This window comes from Cetorhinus maximus, chromosome 3 (genome assembly GCF_964194155.1).
Source record: "Cetorhinus maximus chromosome 3, sCetMax3.hap1.1, whole genome shotgun sequence".
In the NCBI taxonomy this organism is placed as follows: Eukaryota; Metazoa; Chordata; class Chondrichthyes; order Lamniformes; family Cetorhinidae; genus Cetorhinus; species Cetorhinus maximus.
This window is the reverse complement of record NC_135881.1, coordinates 65352516-65375374: the sequence shown is the minus strand read 5'-3', so window position 1 is coordinate 65375374 and position 22859 is coordinate 65352516. Positions and strand designations below refer to the sequence as shown.

At 41.3% G+C, this 22859-nt stretch overlaps 1 protein-coding gene across 5 annotated transcripts in view; it reads right to left on the bottom strand.

The window, feature by feature from the left end:
- LOC144678690 (ankyrin repeat and IBR domain-containing protein 1-like) overlaps positions 1-22859 on the bottom strand; it is a 155176-nt gene that overhangs the window by 82751 nt on the left and 49566 nt on the right. For all 5 annotated transcript variants that reach the window (XM_078538481.1, XM_078538484.1, XM_078538483.1 and 2 more), the window contains 2 exons: positions 13055-13355; positions 938-1120 (listed from right to left, as the gene is read on the bottom strand). In XM_078538481.1, coding sequence (XP_078394607.1) covers positions 938-1120; positions 13055-13355 — 484 coding nt within the window. The remainder of the gene's footprint in view (positions 1-937; positions 1121-13054; positions 13356-22859) is intronic.

The following is a 22859-nucleotide window of genomic DNA, read 5'->3' as shown; positions in this document are numbered from 1 at the left end:
GTGCTGACAAGGAGTGTGTTAGAGAAGTGGAGCCCAGAGATGAAGAAGGCATAGCTGAAAGTTTCAGCAACAAGTTGGGATAAGGTGAAAACAGAAGGTCAATAATAAAGCCAAAGTAAGCAGCCTGAGTGATCAAAGAAACAACTGGACTGCAAGAGATGACTGTGGAGACTTGGAAGATAGTTTCATGGACTTGTTTGTCAATAAAATCAAGACCCTCAGTTCAAATGCCTCCATTTCCCCCTCCCCACCCCATTCCCAAGCCAAGCCGCCCACTAGACTCCCCCTTGGCTCCATGCCTGACTACACATCACTCTCTAGCTTCTCTCATATCATGTTCATGCCCTCTTCAAGCTCATCTCAAACTTTAACCCTTCCTCACTAAACTGCCAACCGCCTTACTTTTCTAACCCACATCAACACACCACATAATCTACAGTAATCTACGTTGGTTCCTGGTCTCCCCGCTCCCCACACACCTCGAATTTAAAATTCCTATACCTATGTTTAAACTTTTAATGGCTTGTCTCCCCGACCTTTGTAACCTCTTTTGGATCTACCACACGCAGAAAGGGCTAAATTTCTGACCTCCAGTCCATTCCCACCCCTTTTCCCTCACCATTGGTCAATTTCAGTCACCTAGGCTCTACACTTGAATTCCTTTCCTGAACCCTTCTATTCTCCATCTCACTCTCCTCTTTTCAAACCCGTCGCCCCTTAAAATCCACTCTTCAACCAAGCTTGTTTTCAGCCCTATAACATTTTCATCTTTGGTCGAGAATTTATTTGCTGTTGGTGGCTAAATGCCATTTGTCTCCGCATAATTGGAAACAAACTAGAATGGAATATATATCTTGAGATCACAACTGTACGAAGCTCATTTATTCAGGGATAAAAAATTCAAGTCAGCTATAGAAACAGCTTTTAAAAATTGTACCTCTTTTCTGTCCAAAGCTGCATACTCTGCTTCCACTTCTTCAGCTTCCGGATCTCGCGAAAATACCATCCGTGACTCAAGATTGAGAGCAAGATCCTTGTGATGCTGTTTCTCTGCACAGTCGCAGGGAGTATCTCGGTTTTCGTTTTCTGCAAATAGGTCTGCATCATACTTAACTAAAAGCTGAAATCAAGGAAAAATAAAAACCTAAATCTTCTTGTCACAGTATTAATATGGTTAGTAAATCCGGACTATGCAAATCAGACAAAGGTGATATTTTAAGTGAATCACAATGGACAAAGGTGCTACCTACAGTCACTAAGGTTCAATTTTATTTATAATGTTTAGAGCGAGGTAAAATAACATACCAAGCTTTATAAATGGAGTACAGCTGAAGAACTGAGTGAAGACTTGGAATTTGATGAGGGGGAGTTTTAAGTGTTAATTTTGGTCTTAGATTTTCCTCAAAATCTAATCTAGTCTGTAGTTAACAGTAACTGGAAAGTACTGTGTGAGCAGGCTAAGTTCTTTCTTTCTTGCAGTTTAGACAGCGTGAACTCACTCTCAGTTGTAGGAGCTGAGTAGCTAATTAGCTAACTGGTTGAATCTAGTTACTGTAGCCCCAGTTCAGTTTACTATAAATTCAGGGCTCCTTAGCGCAGCCAACTAACTGAGTTGGAATTTGGTAAGAGGGGAGTTTGGTGAAGGGAGAAAAGGAGTTGTTCATTTCCCTGTTCTATCTTTCTCACCCCACAGAAATTGGTTCTTGCTCTACTACAGGGAAAAGTTGAGTATTTGGTAAGTTCTATTCTATCCCTAAAGTTTAAAACCGTACACAATTTGGTGGTAAAGTTAATAAAATATATAAAAAAGCAACATAAATAAATGATTAATATAATTAAATAATTATTGAAAACATATTAAGGATGGTAGGACAGGTAATATGTCAAGGCTGCAGCATGTGAGAGCTCATGGATAACACTGTGACCAAAGGCAAACATGTCTACATAAGTGTTTGTGGCTAGAGGAACTTTGGCTCAAAGTCATTGAGCTGCAAGCTGAGCTACAGACTCTGCAACACATCAGGAAGGGGGAAAATTACCTGGATGCTTTATACCAAGAGGCAGGTAAGGGGAACCAGAGGGCAGGAGTGCAGGAGTGAAGGAGTGAGAGGCTTTGCAATTGTCCAACGGGTTTGAGGTTCGCTCAGCTTCTTTGGATAAAAGTGGGGGCTGCAGGGTGCATGAGCAAATTGACCATGGCACTGTGGTACAGAAAGCCATCCAAGTAGGGGGAGCAAAAAAGAATGTAGTGGTAGTAGGGGACATTATAGCAAGGGAGATTGACACCGTTCTCCGCAGCAAAGAGCAAGAGTCCAGACGGCTGGCTTTGTTGCCTGTCTGGTGCCAGGGTTCGGGGCCTCTCCTCTGGAGAGGAACTTGAGGTGGGAGGTGAAGGATCCAATGGTCATGGCCCATGTAGGTACGAACGACGTTGACAGGAAGAGGAGGGAGGCTCTGCATTGTCATCATGATGAGCTAGGCACCAAATTAAGCAGAACCTCAAAGGTAATGATTTCTGGATCATTACCTGAGCCATGTGCAAACTGGCATAGGACAAATAAGATTAATGAATGCGTGGCTCAAAGACTGGTGTGGGAGAAGTGGGTTCCGGTGTGTGGGGCACTGGCACCAGTGTTGGGGAGAGTGGGATCTATACCATGAGGGGGTGGGTGGGGGTGGGGGTGTACACCTGAAACGTGCTTGGGCTGGTGTCCTCGGGAGCTGCCTAATTAGGGAAGTAGACAGGGTTTTAAACTGAGTAGTGGGGGCAAAGGATTAAATTGCAGAAGGTGTGGTAAACAAAGAGTAGAGACGAGGCAAGAGAGACAGGTATTAATATGGGAAGTTATAAACAGACCATGACAGGAAGGGTCATAGTACAAATCTAAGAGTAAATCAGCAGATAAGGCTAGACATTACAAAAATGATAAAAGGACAAAGCTAAAGGCTCTGTATCTAAATGCACACAGCATTCGAAACAAAACAGATGAACTGATAATACATATAGAAATAAATAAGTACAATCTGATTGTCATTTTGTAGCCATGTCTCTGTTATAGCTTAAATTAGGACCTGAATATCGAAGGGTATGTGACCATAGACCCTAAGATGTAGGAGCAGAAGTAAGCCATTCGGCCCATGAAGTCTGCTCCACCATTCAATGAGATCATGGCTGATCCGATAATCCTCACCTCCACTTTCCTGCATTTTCCCCATAACTCTGGATTCCCTTACTGATTAAAAATTTGTCTATCTCAGCCTTGAATATACTTAAAGACCCAGCCTCTACAGCCCTCTGTGGTAAAGAATTCCACAGATTAACTACCTCCTGAAAGAGGAAATTCCTCTTCATCTCTGTCTTAAATGGGTGACCCCTCACTCTGAGGTTATGCCCTCCGGTCCTAGACTCTCCCACAAAGGGAAACAACCTCTCAGCATCCACCCTGTCAAGCCCCCTAAGAATCTTATATGTTTCAATAAGTTCGCCTCTCATTCTTCTAAACTCCAATGAGTATAGGCCCAACTTACTCAAACTCTTCTCATAAGAAAACCCCTCCAAACCTGGGATCAGCCGAGTGAACCTTCTCTGGACTGCCTCCAATGCCAGTATATCTTTCTGTAGATAAGGGGACCAAAACTGTTCACAGTATTCTAGGTGTGGTCTAACTAGTGCCTTTTGTAATTTTAGCAAGACTTCCCTATTTTGATACTTCATTCCCTTTGAAATAAAGGCCAACATTCCATTTGCCTTTCCTATTACCTGCTGAACTTGTATGCTAGCCTTTTGGAATTCATACACGAAAAATCCCTCTGTGCTGCAGCTTTTGGAATTCATACACGAAAAATCCCTCTGTGCTGCAGCTTTTGGAATTCATACACGAAAAATCCCTCTGTGCTGCAGCTTTTGGAATTCATACACGAAAAATCCCTCTGTGCTGCAGCTTTCTTCAGTCTTTCTCCACTTAAGTAATATTCAGCTCCTCTATTTTTCCTGCCAAAGTGCATAATCTCACATTTTCCCACATTATATTCCATCTGCCATGTTTTTGCCCACTCACTTAACCTGTCTATATCCCTCTGTAGACTCTGTGTCATTCTCACCACATGCCTTCCCACCTATTTTTGTGTCATCCACAAACTTGGCAACAGTACATTCATTTCCCTCATCCAAGTCATTAATATATATTGTAAATTATTGTGGCCCCAGCACTGATCCCTGCAGCACTCCACTAGTTACAGTTTGCCATCCTGAAAATGCCCCCTATATCCCAACTCTCTGTCTTCTAATAGTTAGCCAATCCTCTATCCATGCTAACATACTACCCCCATCACCATGGGTTCTATCTTATTAAGCAACCTTATGTGCAGTTCCTTACTGAATGCTTTTTGGCAATCCAAATATATTACATCTACTAGTTCCCCTTTATCTATCCTGCTTGTTACCTCCTCAAAGAATTCTAATAAATTTGTCAGGCATGATTTTCTCCTTCATGAAGCCATGCTGACTCTGCTTGATTAGATTATGCATTTCTAAATGCTCTGCTATTACATCCTTTATAATAGACTCTAACATTTTCCCAATGACGGGTGTTAAGCTAACTGGCCTATAGTTACCTGTTTTTTTGTCTCCCTCCCTTTTTGAATAAGGGTGTTACATTGGCAGTTCTCCAATCCTCTGGAACTTTTCCAGAATCTAAGGATTCTTGGAAAATTACTACCAGTGCATCCCCTATCTCTGCAGCTATTTCCTTTAATATCCTAGGATGCAACCCATCAGGTCCAGGTATCTTTAGCCATTAGTTTCCCTAGCACTTTTTCTCTTGTGATAGTTATTGTATTTATTTCCTCCCCCCATTTTTGCCCAATGATTATTTAGCATTTTTGGTACACTATTAGTATCTTCCACTGTGAAGGCTGATGCAAAGTATTTATTCAACTCCTCTGCCATTTCCTGGTTCCCCATTATTATTTCCCCAGCCTCATTCTCTAAGGGGCCTATATTGACTTTGGCCTCTCTCTTGCTTTTTATATATTTAAAGAAGCTCCTACTGTCCGTTTTTATATTACTTGCTAGTTTACCCTCAAAGTTTATTTTCTTCCTCTTTATTTATTTTTTGTCATCTTCTATTGGTTTTTAAAACTTTCCTAATCCTCTGGCTTACCATTAATCTTTACCACATTGTGTTTTTTCTTTCACTTTGACATTTAGGAAGGACAAGCAGTTAGGAGGGGTGGCTCTAATTAAGATGTTATTAGCACATTAGAGAGGGATGACCTAAGTTCAGGGAACCAGGATGTAGAAGTGGTTTGGGTTGAGATGAGAAATGATAAAGGCAAGAAGTCACTCGTGGGAGTGGTGTACAAGCCTCTTAATTGTAACTACATACAGAGTATAAAAGAAGAGATAATGGGAACTTGCCAGAAAGGTACAGCAACAATCATGGGGGATTTTAATCTACATATAGACTAAAAAAATCAAATGAGCAAAGGTAGCATAATTGAGGAGTTCATAGCCTTTTTAGAATAACACGTTCTGGGGCCAACCAGGGAGCAGGCTACATTAGGTGTGATATTGTGCAATGAGATAAGATTAACTGATGATTTACTAGTGAAGGCACCCTGAGGGAGCAACAATAATATTATTATTGAATTTTACATTCTGTTTGAGGGAGAAAAGAGTGCGTCCAAGACTAGTATTTTAAACTTAAATAAGGGCAATTTTGACGGCATGAAAGCAGAGCTGGCTAAAGTAAACTGGCAAATGAGGCTAAGGGATATGTCAATAGAGGTTCAGTGGCAGACATTTAAAGGGATATTTCAGATTACACAGAATAGATACATTCAACCGAGAAAGAAAAATTCCAAGGGGAGAACTCACCGTCCATGGTTAACTAAAAAAGGTAAAGACAGCATCAAACTTAAAGAAAAAGCATATAATTACTCGATGGCGGGTGGCAGGTCAGAAGATTGGAAAGAATATAAAGAACAGCAAAGAATGACAAAAAGATTAATAAGGAGGGAAAAATTTAAGTATGAGAGAAGGCTAGCAGTAATTTAAAGACAGATAGTAAGAGTTTGTCTTGATATTTAAATAAGAAAAGAGTTAACAAAGTGAGCATTGGTCCTATAGAGAATGCATCTGGGGAATTGATAATCGAAAGTAGGGAGATGGCGGATGAATTAAACAGGTATTTTGCTTCAGTCTTCACTATAGGGGACACAAGTAACATCCTGGAAATAGTTCTTCTTCTTATCGTGTCCAAGGACAGTCTATCCATGGCCCAGCCAGAACTGGACACATTTTTGCACCTTGTTGTTGAATTCAGCAAGATCTGCAACAGTGCAGGGTTCCTCTAGCGATAGGCATTGCAGGAGATGTTGCATAGTCTGTGGCTCAGTTCCACATTCACAAGTTGTCAGGCTGGTTGTATATCCCCATTTGCTCAGTGACACCTTTGAACGACCTACACCAGTCCCAAGTCTGTTAAGGCACTTCCAGGTTGCCCAGTTGCAATTAGCTCCTGGGGGAAGGCTTTCATCTGGTAGAATTTCCATCGCTGGGGGTTGTTTGAGACTGGCGAGCCGGTCTTTCCACAAGGCGATGCGGACTTCGGATGGAGTTGATTGTAATGGAACAATACTGTTCATGAAGCTCTTCCTTGACTTTAGGTGGCTGGGTGTAGGTGTATGACCATGTAGAGGGTGCCTCTCATCTGATGTTTGACGGAGTTGCTCTTTCTTGCTGGCTACCATTCTTCTTATATCAGGGGGAGCGATACCTGCCAGGATATATAGGCTGTTGGTGTTTGTTGGTTTTAAACAACCTGTGTTAAGTCGGCAGCTTGCATTCAGAACGGCATCCATCTTCTTAGCATGAGTAGATCTTTCCCATGCAGTGCAGGCATATTCAGCAGTGCACTAGCAAAGAGCAAGTGCACTGGTTCGCAATGTTTTCGAGTTTGCTCCCCATTTTGTGTTAGTGAGCTTATTCAGGATGTTGTTTCGTGTGCTCACTTTTGCCTTTGCCTTTTTGATGTGGTTCTTGAAGGTGAGGCATCTGTCAAGGGTGACTCTTAAGTAGATAGGGTGCTCGCAATGCGTCAGCGTTGCTCCACACCAGGTTACTTAAAGCTGGTGTTTGGCTTCACGGTTTCTGAGGTGGAATGCACAAACTTGTGTCTTTGATGGGTTTGCGCGAAGGTGGTTTTCTTCATAGTAGGACGTTAGTCCCTCCAAGGCCTCAGAAAGCATTTTCTCCACGGTGTTAAAATCAGTGCTTTGGGCAGTGACACATAAGTCATCAGCATATATAAAACGGCATGTGACACCGTCTATAGGTTGGTCATTCATGTAGATGTTGTACAGCAGCGGAAATAGTTGTAAATCAGGAAATAGAAGGGAGGGAGGAACTTGGGGACAATTACGATCCCCAGGGAAGAGGTATTGAGCAAATTGTTGGGACTGCGGGCTGACAAATCTCCAGGTCTGGATGGACTTCACCCCAAGTTCTTGAAAGAAGTGGCGAGTAAGATAGTTGATGCACTGGTTTTAATTTTCCAAAATTCCCTAGATTCAGGGAAGGTTCCATTAGATTGGAAAATAGCAGTATCACAGAATCACACAGTGCAGAAGAGGCCCTTCGGCCCATCGAGTCTGCACCATCACATGAGAAAAACCTGACCTACCTACCTAATCCCATTTACCAGCACTTGGCCCATAGCCTTGAATGTTATGATGTGCCAAGTGCTCATCCAGGTACTTTCTAAAGGATGTGAGGCAACCCGCTTCCACCACCCTCCCAGGCAGTGCCACCCTCTGGGTAAAAAAGTTTTTCCTCACATCACCCCTAAACTTCCTGCCCCCTCACCTTGGGCAAATATAACTCCTTTGCTCAAAAAGGGAGACAGAAAGCAGGAAACTATAGGCCAGTTAGCCTAACATCTGTCATAGGGAAAATGTTAGAAGCTATTATCAAAGATGTTATAGCAAGGCATTTAGAAAACTTCAAGACTATCTGGCAGAGTCCACATGGTTTTGTAAAAGGGAAATCATATTTAAGCAATTTATTGGAGTTCTTTGAAGGAGTCACATATGCTGTGGATAAAGGGGAACCGGTGGATGCACTGCACTTAGATTTCCAGAAGGCATTTGATAAAGTGCCGCATCAAAGGTTACTGCAGAAAATAAAAGCTCAAAGTGTATGGGGTAACATATTGACATGGATAGAAGATTAGCTCGTTAACAGGAAGCAGAGAGTAGGCATGAATGGGTCTTTTTCTGGTTGGCAGGATGTCACACTCATCACGAGTGGTGTGTCACAGGGATCAGTGCTGGTACCTCAACTGTTTACAATTTATATAAATGACTTGGATGAAAGGACCGAAGCAATGGTTGCTAACTTTGCTGACGCCACAAAGGGAGGTAGGAAAGTAAATTGTGAAGAGGCGGTAAGGAGGCTACAAAGTGACAGATAGGTTAAGTGAGTGGGCAAAGGTCTAGCAAATGGAGTATAATGTAGGCAAATGTGAAATCGTTCATTTTGGCAGGAAGAATAAAAAAGATGACCTAAATGGTGAGAGATTGCAGAGCTTTGAGATTCAGAGGGATCTAGGTGTCCCAGTGCATGCATCACAAAAGGTTAGTATGCAGGTATAGCAGGTAATTAGGAAAGCTAATAGAATGTTATCATTTATTGTGAAGGGAGTTGATTACAAAAGTAGGGAGGTTGTGCCTCAGTTCTTCAGGGCATTGGTGAGACCACATCTGGAGTGCTGTGTATAGTAATAAGTCTCCTTATTTAAAGAAAGGTTTAAATAAGTCTCTTAAATAAGTCTCCTTATTTAAAGAAAGGTGTAAATGCATTAGAAGCAGTTCAGAGGCTGTTTACTAGACTAATACCAGGAATGGCAGGTTGTCCTATGAGGAAGGTTTGGACAGGTTAAGCTTGTATCCACTGGAATTTAGACGAGTAAGAGGCGACTTAATCAGAACATATAAGATCCTGAGAGGTCTTGACAATGGATGGATGTGGAGAGGATGTTTCCTCTTGTGGAAGAATCTAGAACTAGTAATCACTGTTTAAAAAAGGAGTCACTCATTTAAGGAGGAGATGAGGAGCATTTTTTTCTGAGGGTAGAGTGTCTTTGGAACTCCCTGGTGGAAGCAGAATCTTTTAATATTTTTAAGGCAGAGCTAGATAGATTCTGGATTACCAAGGGGGTGAAAGGTTATTGGCTGGAGGCAGGAATGTGGGGTTGAGGTTACATTCAGATCAGCCATGATCTTATTGAATGGCGGTACAGGCTTGAGGGAACGAGTGGCCTACTCCTGCTCCTAATTCATATAACATCTTGTGTACAGTTGGTTGTCTATATCATTACCAACAAACCATATGTTCATTTGTTTTAGCTGCACTGGCCAGGTGTTAAAATGTATGTAGCTCTCCTTTTTAAATCAAATTTCACCAGTCATATGATGCGAATTAAAAGGGGGATGAAAGGAAGAGTGAAGAAAAAAATACAAGCAAAACAAAAACATGAGAACAACAGGGAGAAAGAGACTTCAATGACATGGGAGGGGGCTAAGCAAAAAAGAAAATACCATGAATATTTAGAAAACATATAAAGTTTACATTGTAATTATTATGAAATGGCATTTACTTGTAACTTATACTCAGTTATATTATGTTCATCAGCCTCTACTTTTATTCATTCATGGGAGTTGGGCATCAGTGGCATGGCTGGCGTTTATTGCCCATCCTTAATTGGTGAGCTGCCTTCTTGAACTGCCATGATCTAAGAATTGAATAGTCCATGTGGGGTAGGTACTCCCACAGTGCTGTTATGGAGGGAGTTCCAGAATTTCGACCCAGGCATGAAGAGAATGGTGATACATTTCCAAATTAGAATTATGAGAGACTTGGAGGGTAACTTGCAGGTGGTGCTGTTCCCATGCTGCCCTAATTCTTGTAGATGGCAGAGGACGCAGGTTTGGAAGGTATTGTCCAAGGAGCCTTAGCAAGTCACTTAGCGCATCTTGTAAGATGATGCACACTGCAGTCACGGTGCAAAGGTGGATGGAGGGTATGTTTATAAGTTGGTGGATGGATGAGGTGCCTATCATGGTTTGGGGAATCAGGCAGTGAGTTACTTGCCACAGAATACCCAGTTCCTGACTGCTCTTCTAGCCAAAGTATTTATCTGCTCTAGTTAAGTTACTGGTCAATGACGACAACCAGGGTGTTGATGGTGAGGGCTTCAGTAAAGGTAATGTCATTGGAAGTCAGTGGTTAGATTCTTTTTTTTGGAGATGGTCATTGAGTGCAGACTGTATTCAACCAGCCTACTCTTGCAATAACCCAAAACAAAACGTCTGTTAGATGTGATTCCGCAATTGGGCAGCACTTCTTGAACAATCCTGAGTACACTGTTGGCCAATTTACTTGCTTACTTACAATTTACTTACAACAACCAATTTAAGATAATCAGTCGAGCTCGTAACATGATTCATTTAAGCTTGCTGGAAGCAATATGCATTCATATGCAGGGACCCGTTCTCTGCAAACAAAGGAATATGTTCAAGCCTTACTGCCTTTTTTGAATTACCCAGAAACTTGGGGAGCCTATAGTTCCCTGTTGCTTTCTCCATGGCAACACCTCAGCCAGAGTCAGCTTGCCAACCAATCAGCATCCTTTTCTTCTGTAGGGTTGCGATCATTTGAAATTTGTCATTCTTGCATTTGCCCTGAAAAGTGCATGATGAAAATCTTCGGCAACATTCTCTTTTTCAGCAATACAAAACGGGAATAGATAAAAAGGATAGCACATGGGATTGGGATGATTGCTTATGTGAAAAATAAAGACCAGCAAAGACTGGTGGGGCTAAAAAGCTAGTTTCTTCAGCGTAATTTCGATGTAAACTCCATAATCCTCCAAATACAATAAATGTCCACGCATCAGTCACCAGTGTAGAAGGTAAGCTAAAAGTTACTATTTATATAACACTGACAGCTTCTGCTTCCCAATATATTATTTAAGCCAATATGGTCTTTAAGGAATCTAATTGAGATTACTTGAAAGTGATTCAGCTGCCCAGGCTTCTTTCATCTTTCGAATATGGGCTCAAATCCACTCCAAAATGCTCTCTGCCTATAAAGGGCTTAAATAAACAGAGTTTGAGCACACTCAACCTCTTTCAGTGAGACAGTGAATTTAAAGAAAAGCTCAGAAGCATTTTTGACATGGAAAATGAAAATAGCACATTGCCAGTATTTCTTAGCTGTAACCAAAAAAGCACTGTAGAGTGAACTCTATTCAATTCCTCATCATATTGTACTGAATCTGGAGTTGTTAGGAGTTAATAGTGTAGTGCATTTTATTTATGAGTTATAAAGTCGGGTCAGTTGTGCATTTTATTCATCCCACAAATGATCATCTGAGACCCTCAATTTTTTTTCCACAAGAATGATGACTGGCTTTAGTACAATTCAAGAAAAAGGTTGCAAACTGATTCCTTTCTCAAGCACTAGCACCCGTGAAACTCACTGAGCATAAAAATTCACTACAGTAGATTAAATGGCAGTGTTTTTTTTCAGTGCTCATTCAGGTGGTGTGGATTTACTACTAAGGTCAATCATTTATTGCCCATGCCTCGTTGCCTGTGAGAAAGTGACTTTGAGCTGCCTTCCTGAACCACTGCAGCCTGTGTGATTAAGGTTCTCTTAGGGAGTACCAGATTTTGAACCACGGATGATAAAAGAACAGTGGTATATATCTAAGTCAAGATGGCCTATGGCTTGGACCGGAACTTGCAGCTGGCGGTGTTCCCATATGTTTTTCTAGGTGATAGCAGTCACAGATTTGGGAGGTGCTGTCAAATAAGGCTTAGCGAATTGCTGCAATGCACTTTGTACATGAAATACTCTGCAGTCATGTGCACCTGTGGCTGAGAGAGTGAATGATTAAGGTGTTGGGTGGGGTGTCAATTAGCATAAACCTGAATGTTGTTCAGGTCTTCCTACATGTGGGCACATACTGTTTCATTATCTAGGAATTGCAAATTGGAACTCAACACTACTGTCAGGGGTCATCATTTGGCTTCTTGGTGGAGGGAAGGTCATTAATGAAGCTGGTTGGGCCAGAATATTCCCAAGGAACTCCTGCACCAATATGCTGACCTCTAACAACGATCTTCTTTCGTGCAAGCTATGACTCCAGCCAGTGGAAAGTTTTCTCTCACTTCTCACTGACTTCAATTTTATTAGGGCTTCTTGATGCCACACTTGGTCAAATGTTGCCTTGATGTCAAGGGCAGCAACTGAAACAAATGTCAAGATAGTGACTAGCTATTACATCACACAGCAAAAGCTTCAGCTATACTTGCATGTCTTGTTGGATTTGCCTCAATATGTTTTTGGAAGGTGTACAGAGGTGCTCTTATCCGCTCACTCAAGCTGGTTTCAGCAGAACAATTTCAGTGGCAAACAAGTGCTTGGGCAACCATCTCTTTGGTCTCTGCTACCCACAGAAGCAACTGTAAGCCTTGCCACTGTACTGTCAAACTGTGGTTAGTCTCAGTTTTGATCTTTCCAGATGCAGGCATCTGCCATTTGTTTGGCATCCCCTGGCAGTAGTATGGATAATATTGCAACTCTATGAAGTGAGAGAATTGAATCTCCTACACTTTTGTGCCACCTTTGATGTTTAAATGTCTGTAGTCTTTGTCATCTTTTATATAAAATCAGTCAGAAAATATTAAACTATTAAGAAAAAAATACCTGCACAAAAATGTAAACATAAAATGTGAACACATTTGTGATCATTATGATTTTTCTACAAATTTTCCAATTACATTTTTATAAAGGTTAAATTTGAAAACTGAAATAAGGATTTCTTAAATTGATTGATTTGATCATTTCACAAAATAGGGAGAAAAAAATCAGCATTTTTAATTCTAGAATAGCTATATAATCTCTTGCTTTACATAATGCATATAACTACGATTGGTATCCAAACTAGGAATCATCTAAACCACATGGCAACCAGAAGGCAATTACCTCTACACATGTTTTCATCCCTGAGGCAGCAGCATAGTGCAAAGGTGTGAACTTTTTGTTATCAGTGGCATTGCTTTCAGCCTTCTCGAACTCGCCTTGATCCAACCTTGCCCCCTTCCACTTAAGAATCAATTGAAGACATTCAGCTCTCTTGCCATCATCTTCATTGGGTCGTGCAAGGCGGGGCTGCAGGGCTGCTTCAGGTAGCATGATATGCGGTCCCATACACAATAAATGCAAAGCAGTCTCGTTATGTACATTCCGCTTGTTTGGGTTCCCATCTTTGTTATAAAGGAATATTCTGTTTGGCAGAAGAGAAGACTTTAAAAACCAAGTAAATAATCAGCTATAGACACAATTCCTGTTATCCAATCTAATATCAACAGCTTTGGTCAAACTCACTTTTCGGCTGTAAAGCATGTAGCTATGATCATTATTAGAAATAGCGTAGTGCAGGGGCAGAAAGTTTCATTTGACAATTAGCTTGGGGAAAAATCATTTTTAATCTTATTAAAGCTTCAAAATAATCTCCAATTCTTAGATTCTTTCTCAGCTGCTATATTTGATCCTTTGGCAAAGAGCCTCAACAGCTCACAATATAAATAAAAACGGATTCCAAGCTATTTTTGGACAATACCTCTAGCTAAATTTCATGTTTGAATGAGCAGAACAATCTTAGTTGATGAATACCTATTACAATGGTATATCAAACTTGTTAAACAAGTTACAAATTAAAAAGTAAACAAAAATCCTGTAGCCAGTGGTGAAGTGACAGCATTCAGTGCTGACCTCAAAGAAAGCAGCCCATAAATATCTAGCAACCTCTATGGCTTGGACTTCCTCGTTCCTGTTAGTTTGAATTTGGCACCAAGTCAAATGGATCAGATGTCCAGCTGATGTCATTAAGCAGGCAAAACAGCTTCGGCTCAGAGTCACTGAGCTGCAGTTGCTGTGACACATCAGGGAGGGGGAAAATTACCTGGACACTGTACCATGAGATGGTCACATGCCTTAAGATAGGACCTTCTGATTTGGAAGGTGGTCAGGAACAGGAGGGTGTGACTACAAGTGAGCTAGGTAAGGGGGATCCAAGGGCAGGAGTGTCAGCCTCTGCAATTGTTCAATAGGTTTGAGATTCTTTCAACTTGTTTGGATGAGAATGGGGGCTGCAGGGTGGGTGAGCTGACTTTTTTAAATTCATGTACGGGATGTGGGCGCCGCTGGCTAGGCCAGCGTTTATTGCCCATCCCCAATTGCCCCTGTTCAGAGTACATTTAAGTGTGGGTCTGGAGTCACATATAGGCCAGACCAGGTAAGAATGGCAGATTACGTTCCCTAAAGGACATCAGTGACCTGATGGGTTTTTACAACAATTGGCAATTATTGAATTCAAATTCCACCATCTGCTGTGGTGGGATTCGAACCAGGGTGCCCAGAGAATTACCTTAGGTCTCTGGATTACTAGTCCAGCGACAATACCACTACACCATCGCCTCCCCCTATCATGGCACTGTGATACAGGAAGCCATACAAGTTGGGAGAGCAAAAAGGAGTGCAGTGGTAGTAAGGGACAATATAGTGAGGGGGTTGACAGTGTTCTCTGCACCAAAGGGCAAGAGTCCAGGTGGCTGTATTGCCTGCCCGGTGCCAGGGTTTGGGATATTTGCTCAGGCCAGGAGGGAAACTTACAGTGGCGGGGGTTGGGGGGGATTCAGTTGTCGTGGTCCATGTAGGCACCAATGACATAGGTAGGAAGAGGAAGGAGGTTCTGCATAGTCAGTATGAGGAGTTAGGCACCAAATTAAACAGAGCCTCAAAGGTAATAATGTCTGCATTATTACCTGAGCCACAGACAAACTGGCATAGGGCAAATAAGATTGGAGAAATGAATGTGTGGCTCAAAGACTGGTGTGAGAGAAGTGGGTTCTGGTTCATGGGACACTGACATCAGTAATGGGGAAAGTGGGGGCTGTACCGTTGGGATGGTGTACACCTGAACAGTGTTGAGGCTGGTGTTCTAGTGAGTCACACAACTAAGGAACTAGAGAGGGTTTTAAACTAAATAGTGCGGACAAGGGATCAAATTTGGGAAGATGTGGTAAACCAAGAGTAGGGACAAGGCAAGCGAGATAGGCACAAATATGGGAAATGATAAACAGATCATAACAGGAAGGTACAGAGTGTACAAGTTTAAGAGTAAATCAGCAGATAAGGCTAGACGTTATAAAAATAATAAAAGGAAGAAATTAGATCTCTGTATCTGAATGCATGTAGCATTCAAAACAAAACAGGTGAAATGATAGCACAAGTAGAAATAAATAAGTTTGATCTAACAGTCATCAGAAACATGGCTGCAGGATGACGGATTGAGACCAGAATATTGAAGGGTGCGTGACATTTAGGAAGAACAGGAAGTTAGGAAAAAGTGGAGGAGTGGTTCTGTTAATTAATGATGGTATTAGCACATCAGAGAGGAAATGACCAAAGTTCAGGAAACCAGGGTGTAGAAGCGGTTTTTGATGAGAAGAGGAATGATAAAGGCAAGAAATGGGAGTGATGTACAGGCCCCCTAATTGTAACTACACAGTAGGACAGAGTGTAAAAGAAGAGATAATGGGAGTTTGTCACAAAGGTATAGCAATAGTCATGAGTGATTTTAATTTACATATAGACTGGAAAAATCAGATAGGCAAAGGTAGCGTAGATAAGGAGTTCACAATGTTTTCGGGATAGTTTTTTGGAACATCATGTTCTGGAACCAACCAGAAGGCAGGCTATATTAGACCTGGTATTGTGCAACGAGATAGGATTAATTAACAACTTCAGTGAAAGCATCCCTAGGTAGCAGCAATCATATGATCAAATTTTATATTCCGTTTGAGGGAGAGTGGGTCCAAGACTAGTATTTTAAAACTTAAATAAGGGCAATTAGCAGGGCTAGCTAAAGTGAACTGGCAAATGAGGCTAAGGGATATGTCAATATAAGTTCAGTGGCAGACATTTAAAGGGATATTTTAGAATACACAGAATAGATACATTCAATTGAGAAAGAAAAATTCCAAGGGGAGAATCCACCATCCGTGGTTCATTAAAAAAGGTAAAGACAGCATCAAACTATATATAATTGTGCAAAGATGGGTGGCAAGTCAGAAGATTGGACAGAATATAAAAAACAAAGAATGACAAAAAGATCGATAAGGACGGAAAAATTAAGAGTACAAGAGAAAGATAACAAAAAATATAAAGACAGATAGTAAGAGTTTCTCTAGATATTTAAATAAGAAAAAAGCTAATGTGAGCATTGGTCCCACAGAAAGCGACTCTGGAGAATTAATAATGAAAAATAAGGAGATGGCAAATGAATTGAACAGATATTTTGCATTGGTTTTCACTATAAGAGGATACAAGTAACATTGGAGAAATAGCTGTAAATCAGGAAATGGAAGGGAGGGAGGAACTCAGGAAAAATTACAATTGCCAGAGAAGTGTAATGAGCAAATTGTTGGAGCTGCAGGCTGACAAATCTCTGGGTCCTGATAGACTTCATCCCAGGGTCTTAAAAGAATTGGCTAGTGGGATAGTTGATGTGTTGGTTTTAATTTTCCAAATTCACTAGATGCAGCAAAGGTTCCATTAGATTGGAAAAGAGCTAATATAGCTCCTTTATTCAAAAAGGGAGGAAGACAGAAAGCACGAAACTCCAGGCCAGTAAGCTCAACGTCTGTCATAGGGAAAATGTTAGGAGCTATTATTAAAGATGTTATAGCAGGGCACTTAGAAAAATTAAAGGCAATCAGGCAGAGTCCACATGGTTTTGTGAAAGAGGAGTCATATTTCACCAATTTAGTGGAGTTCTCTGAAGGAGTCGCGTGCTGTGGATAAAGGGGAACCATTGGATGCATTGTACTTACATTTCTAAAAGGCATCTGTAGTATGTACATTACTGGTCTCTTTATTTAAGGGAAGATGTAAATATGTTAGAAGCAGTTCACAAAAGGTTTACTAGACTAATACCAAGAATGGGCAGGTTGTCTTAAGAGGAAAGGTTGGACAGGCTAGGCTTGTATCTATTGGAGTTTAGAAGAGTAAGAGGCAACTTAATTGAAACCCTTAAGATCTGTAGAGGTCTTGACAGAGTGGATGTGGGAGAATCTAAAACTAGGGGTCACTGTTTAAAAATAAGGGGCCACTCATTTAAGACAGAAATTAGGAGAATTTTTTTCTCAGCAGTGAGTCTGCTTCCACTGCCTTTTAATGGAGAAAGAGTTCCAGAGTCTTTGAATATGTTTAAGGCAGAGATAAATAGATTCTTGATAAGCAAGTGGGTGAAAAGTTATCGGGGGTAAGCGGGAGGTGACAATCAGATCAACCATGATTTATTGAATGGCAAGGGACCGAGAGGCCTACTCCTAATTTGTATGTTTGCATTTATGATTAAAATTTTACAGACAGCAACATAAATGCTTTCGACCCACACATTAGATTAAGGTAGAAGCTGAAATATCATAAACAAAATTTAAAAATACAATATTTTACCACAATGGAAAAATGTTACATTTCACAAATGTTTTGATCCCAGCTGATGTTACTACTGGACAAGCCTGATCTCAGAGTAGAACTCAGCTTGATAGGTCATAACTTTTATTTTTTGTTTAGATACGTGGAGTGACTACTGAACAGAGTCACAGGAGTCAGTTAATTAACTTTTAACAAAGCATAAAACATTTATTAACAAGAAAAGATTAACTCTATTACAATACTCCTTCACCCACAACTATACCTTTACAGATATATATAGATTTGTAAGGATAACACGAGTTACAAAAGCCGTCTTATATGCTAACGTTCACAGCAAGTACACAGCCCATGTAAACCAAGAGGCACCCTGTGGTCAGACACACCACACTCTGAAAACAAGTGACAGGTGGCACCTCAAACAGATGCTATGAATCTCTCAGCAACTCCTTCCAGAGGTTTGTCACACTATGAGCCAACTGGTCTCACTGAACTCCGTCTTTCATATGAGGGCTTCCAATCTCCACTGCCCAAGAACTCCTTTGGAATCTTCTCCCAAACCGACGCTTTCTATCAGATGCCTTCCATAAGGGTTCACCTTCAGGGTTTCAACCTCTCCTTCCAATGTTCCTCTCCCCTGTGTTACCGCATGCATTCAAGTTTTCTTCCACGCACTCACTCTCACTGACTCAGCCGTCAACAGTACACCACTGCTTCATATGCCCATAATAAAGAGTTACAGACCTTCAGTTGTCTCTTTGGACCTTCTGACTTCTCAAGTCTATATCACTTTAAATCTGCTTTCTGTAGCTTTTGTCTCTTTAAACTTGAAGCTTGGAGCCTTCCTCTAATCCACACTCTTAACAGGACCTTTTCCAGGTTCCTGTCTGTCCTTTGACTAGAAGGTCTGCCTGGGATCTTTCCTGTTCCACTCCCCTGGATTTGGCGACTTGCTATCTGTCCCTCTCTCAGGCAGCTACTTTCAACTGAACTCAAACTGCTGTGTGTGTGTGAATATGTGCGTGAGAGAATATGAGTGAGTGAGTGAGTGAGTGTGAGTGAGAGAGTGAGTGAGTGAGTGAGTGTGAGTGAGAGAGAGTGAGAGTGAGTGAGTGAGAGTCCTGCCACTCTGGATCCATTGCTAGGCAACAGCAGAGTTTTTTCTCTACTCATGTTTGCTTTACATAAGAAGGGGAGGCAATTCAGCCGCTCGAGCCTGTCCCACCATTCAATATGATCATGGCTGATCTCATTTCGGCCTCAACTCCAATTTCCCACTCTCTCCCCATAACCTTTCAACCTGTTACTAATTAAAAATCTGTCTATCTCCTCCTCAAATTTATTCAGCATCCCTGCATCCACTGCACTCTGAGGTAGTGAATTGAGAAAAGTAATTCCTCCTCATCTCTGATTTAAATCTACCACCCCTTAGCCTAAAACTATGGCTTCTTGTTCTAGAATGCCCCACAAAGGGGAAACATCTGCTCCACATCTACTTTGTCTATCCCCTTTAGCATCTTATATACCTCAATTAGATCTCCTCTCATCCTTCTAAACTCTAGCAAGTATAGGCCTAAACTGCTAAATCTCTCCTCATAAGACAGGCCCCAAATCTCTGGAATCAAACTAGTGAACCTCCTCTGAACTGCCTCCAACGTAACTACATCCTTCCTCAAGTAAGGGGACCAAAACTGTGCACAGTACTCCAGGTGCAGTCTCACCAATGCCTTGTACAGTTGCAACAACACTTCCCTATTTTTATACTCTATTCCTTTAGCAATAAATGCCAAAATTCCATCTGCCTCCCTTATTACCTGTTGTACCTGCATACTAGCTTTCAGCGATTCAACCACGAGGACACCCAGATCCCTCTGCACTGAAGCATTCTGAAGTTTCTCTCCATTTAAATAATAAGTTGCCTTTTTATTCTTCCAACCAGAATGGATAATCTCACACTTATCCACGTTAAACTCCATCTGCCAAATTTTGGCCCATTCACCTAACCTGTCCATATCCATTCGTAAATTTCTTATTTAGCTTCTCAGAGTCGAAAACTCATTAGAAATGCAGAAATGACAAACAGCTTTAGACCTGCTGTCTTCCTCGAAAAAGAAACTATATCTCAGGTTTCACTTTTTGAAGTGAAGCTAAAACTCAACTTGACCTTTTCTTAAACACACAAATACAGAAATACAAATAAAATTTAAATTTTAAAGGTAAAACTCATTCCTAACACCCACAAATGCAAATATAACTTACTTAAACTGTCTATATTGCCTAACACAAGTATAAAATCAGATTTTCTGGGATTGTGAGGCTGTCCAGCAGTAATTATGAACTTAGTACACCTTTTAAAAACCTCACCGAACAAGGTGTAACTTTTTTCCATAGATAAAAGCAAAATACTGCAGATGCTGGAAATCTTGAAAAAACAAAAATAGCTGGAAAAACTCAGCAGGTCCGACAGCATCTGTGGAAAGGAAGACAGAGTTAACGTTTCGAGTCCGTATGACTCTTCATCAGAACTAAAGAAAAATAGAAAAGAGGTGAAATATAAGCTGGTTTAAGGGGGGGGTGGTGGGACAGGTAGAGCTGGATAGAGGGCCAGTGATAGGTGGAGGCAAAGAAGAGATTGCCAAAGATGTCATAGACAAAAGGACAAAGGGGTGTTGATGGTGGTGATATTATCTAAAATATGTGCTAATGGTGACATTAAGGGTGGAAAGCAGGACGATCAAGTAACAGATAGCCCTCGTGGGGGTGGGGTAGGGATCAAAATAGCCAAAAGGTGGAGATAAAACAATGGATGGAAATAAATTTAAAAATAATAATAGAAAATAGGTAGGAAAAGAAAAATATATTAAACAAGTATATAAATTATTAGAAAAAAGGGGAATCGGGAGGGGGTGCAAAGATGGAGGAGAGAGGTCATGATCTGAAGTTGTTGAACTCAATGTTAAGTCCGGAAGGCTGTAAAGTGCCTAGTGAAGGGGGACCCTAATCGGAAGATGAGGTGCTGTTCCTCCGTTTGCATTGAGCTTCACTGGAACATTGCAGCAGGCCAAGGATGGACATGTGGGCATGAGAGCAGGGTGGTGTGTTGAAACGACAAGCAACAGGGAGGTCTGGGTCATGCTTGTGGACAGACCGAAGTTGTTTCACAAAGCGGTCACCCAGTCTGCGCTTGGTCTCTCCAATGTAGAGGAAACTGCATTGGGAGCAGCGAATGCAGTAGACTAAATTGAGGGAAGTGTAAGTGAAGTGCTGCTTCACTTGAAAGGAGTGTTTGGGCCCTTGGATGGTGAGGAGGGGGGAAGTAAAAGGGCAGGTGTTGCCCCTTCTGCGGTTGCATGGGAAGGTGCCGCGGGAAGGGGTTGAGGTGTAGGGGGTGATGGAGAAATAGACCAGGGTGTCCTGGAGGGAAGGGTCCCTACGGAATGCCAACGGGAGGGGTGAAGGAAAGATGTGTTTGGTGGTGGCATCATGCTGGAGTTGGCGGAAATGGCGGAGGATGATTCCTTTGAATGGGGAGGCTGGTGGGGTGATAAGTGAGGACAAGGGGGACCCTATCATGGTTCTGGGAGGGAGAGGAAGATGTGAGGGCGGATGCGCGGGAGATGGGCTGGACACGGTTGAGGCCCGTCAACCACCTTGGGTGGAAAATCTCAGTTAAGGAAGAAGGAACACATGTCAGAAGAACTGTTTTGGAAAGTGGCATCATCAGAACAGATGCAACGGAGGAGAAGGAACTGAGAGAATGGGATGGAGTCCTTACAGGGAGCTGTGAGGAGCTGTAGTCAAACTTTTTTCCATATGTTTTCACAGTGAGACTAATAATATAAGAGGGCAAGTTCTAGTCAGTTCAGTGATTTCCATTTGATTACAGGCTGTGGAGGGTGGGGTATTGGGGGGAGGAAGGACATCAATAGCACACCCTCTGGGAAATCCAGCAACTTCAGGGTTTCCATGTTTAACTGCATTTGTGTGGACTCCAAAGTTGCTGTCACTTAGAGTAATGACTGCGAACACTTACAGCTTTGCCTTCATTACTACTGCAAAATCTGGGCCAAAATGTATGCTAATTCACATTAAATAGATTTGGAAAGATACTTTTTACATATTCGCTATAATTGGAAAAAAATAAAACAGTTAATAAACACTGTATAACTAAAATGCTAAAAAATCGCATCAAATATATTTGCCTACAAATCACCATTGGCAGAAGTATCTAATCAAAAGTATTCTTAAACTATTTACTTGAACTCATTATTTAGCTTAATTTTGGCAGGTTTCCCATTCATCAGGTACAAGGCAGTGGCAAAAAGTTTTTTATTGTTTCATCAATCCACCCGATTGATGGACTTGAAGTATGACCTATATCCTGGGTGCAATTTTTTAAAAGTTTGTTGTAGGCTCAATCGAGCTCCTAATTGGCTTGAGGACACAGAGCAAATTTCAGATTAATTAAGCACCAACTGGTAATAAATCTGTAGTGTTCCCCAGGCACAATAGAGGGAGTTTGAACATCAGCCTGCATGCTTCCTATGGCTGAAAGAACCAGTGAAAATGGTATACAATGCATAATACACTGCTCAGGTTGAGGCACAGTAACATTGAGGCTAACTGGTCATTGCTCAACAGTTGATGGAAAAATTGTTCCATTCCCTAACAGCATTTACATCATTGATCTTGATGAAACATCTTTCAAGCAAAAAAAAAATGGCAGTTCAAAATGGCCAGCACAAATGTTTTCATCAACTCTCATACTCGCTTAACATCAGCTCCAAAAGTTATATTTTTCTGCTGATTAGACAGCTGCCGGCAAGAGTCATATTCAAAACATGTCAGGACACCAGCTGCTCCTCGCTGAAACAACAGGCTGGCAGGAGTTATGGTTGAAGCATAAATAATAGTGGAGGAGATTTTAGTTATTGCATTAATGTAAATCATAGAAATAACGATTAAAGAATAATGTAATGACCAAATTAATTTTCTGAATGTGAACAAATGCTGCATTAATTACCAAGCCTAAAGTGTCAATATAAAATTCTTAATATCTGTAGTGGCAAACTGGAACCAAATACTTTTCCCTTTTCAAAACACCCTTTTTTCTCCACATTCAGAAAGATAATAGGGGTCAGGGGAAAGGGTGGCAAGAAGGGGGGGGGGGGGGGCACAAAAATGAGAGATCATGGATGCAAGAGTTGAAAAAATGGCCCTGTATCAGATGAATTGACTAGCTTTTTCCATGTATCATGAGTTTTCCCAGTAGCAATCAGAGAAGGGCCCC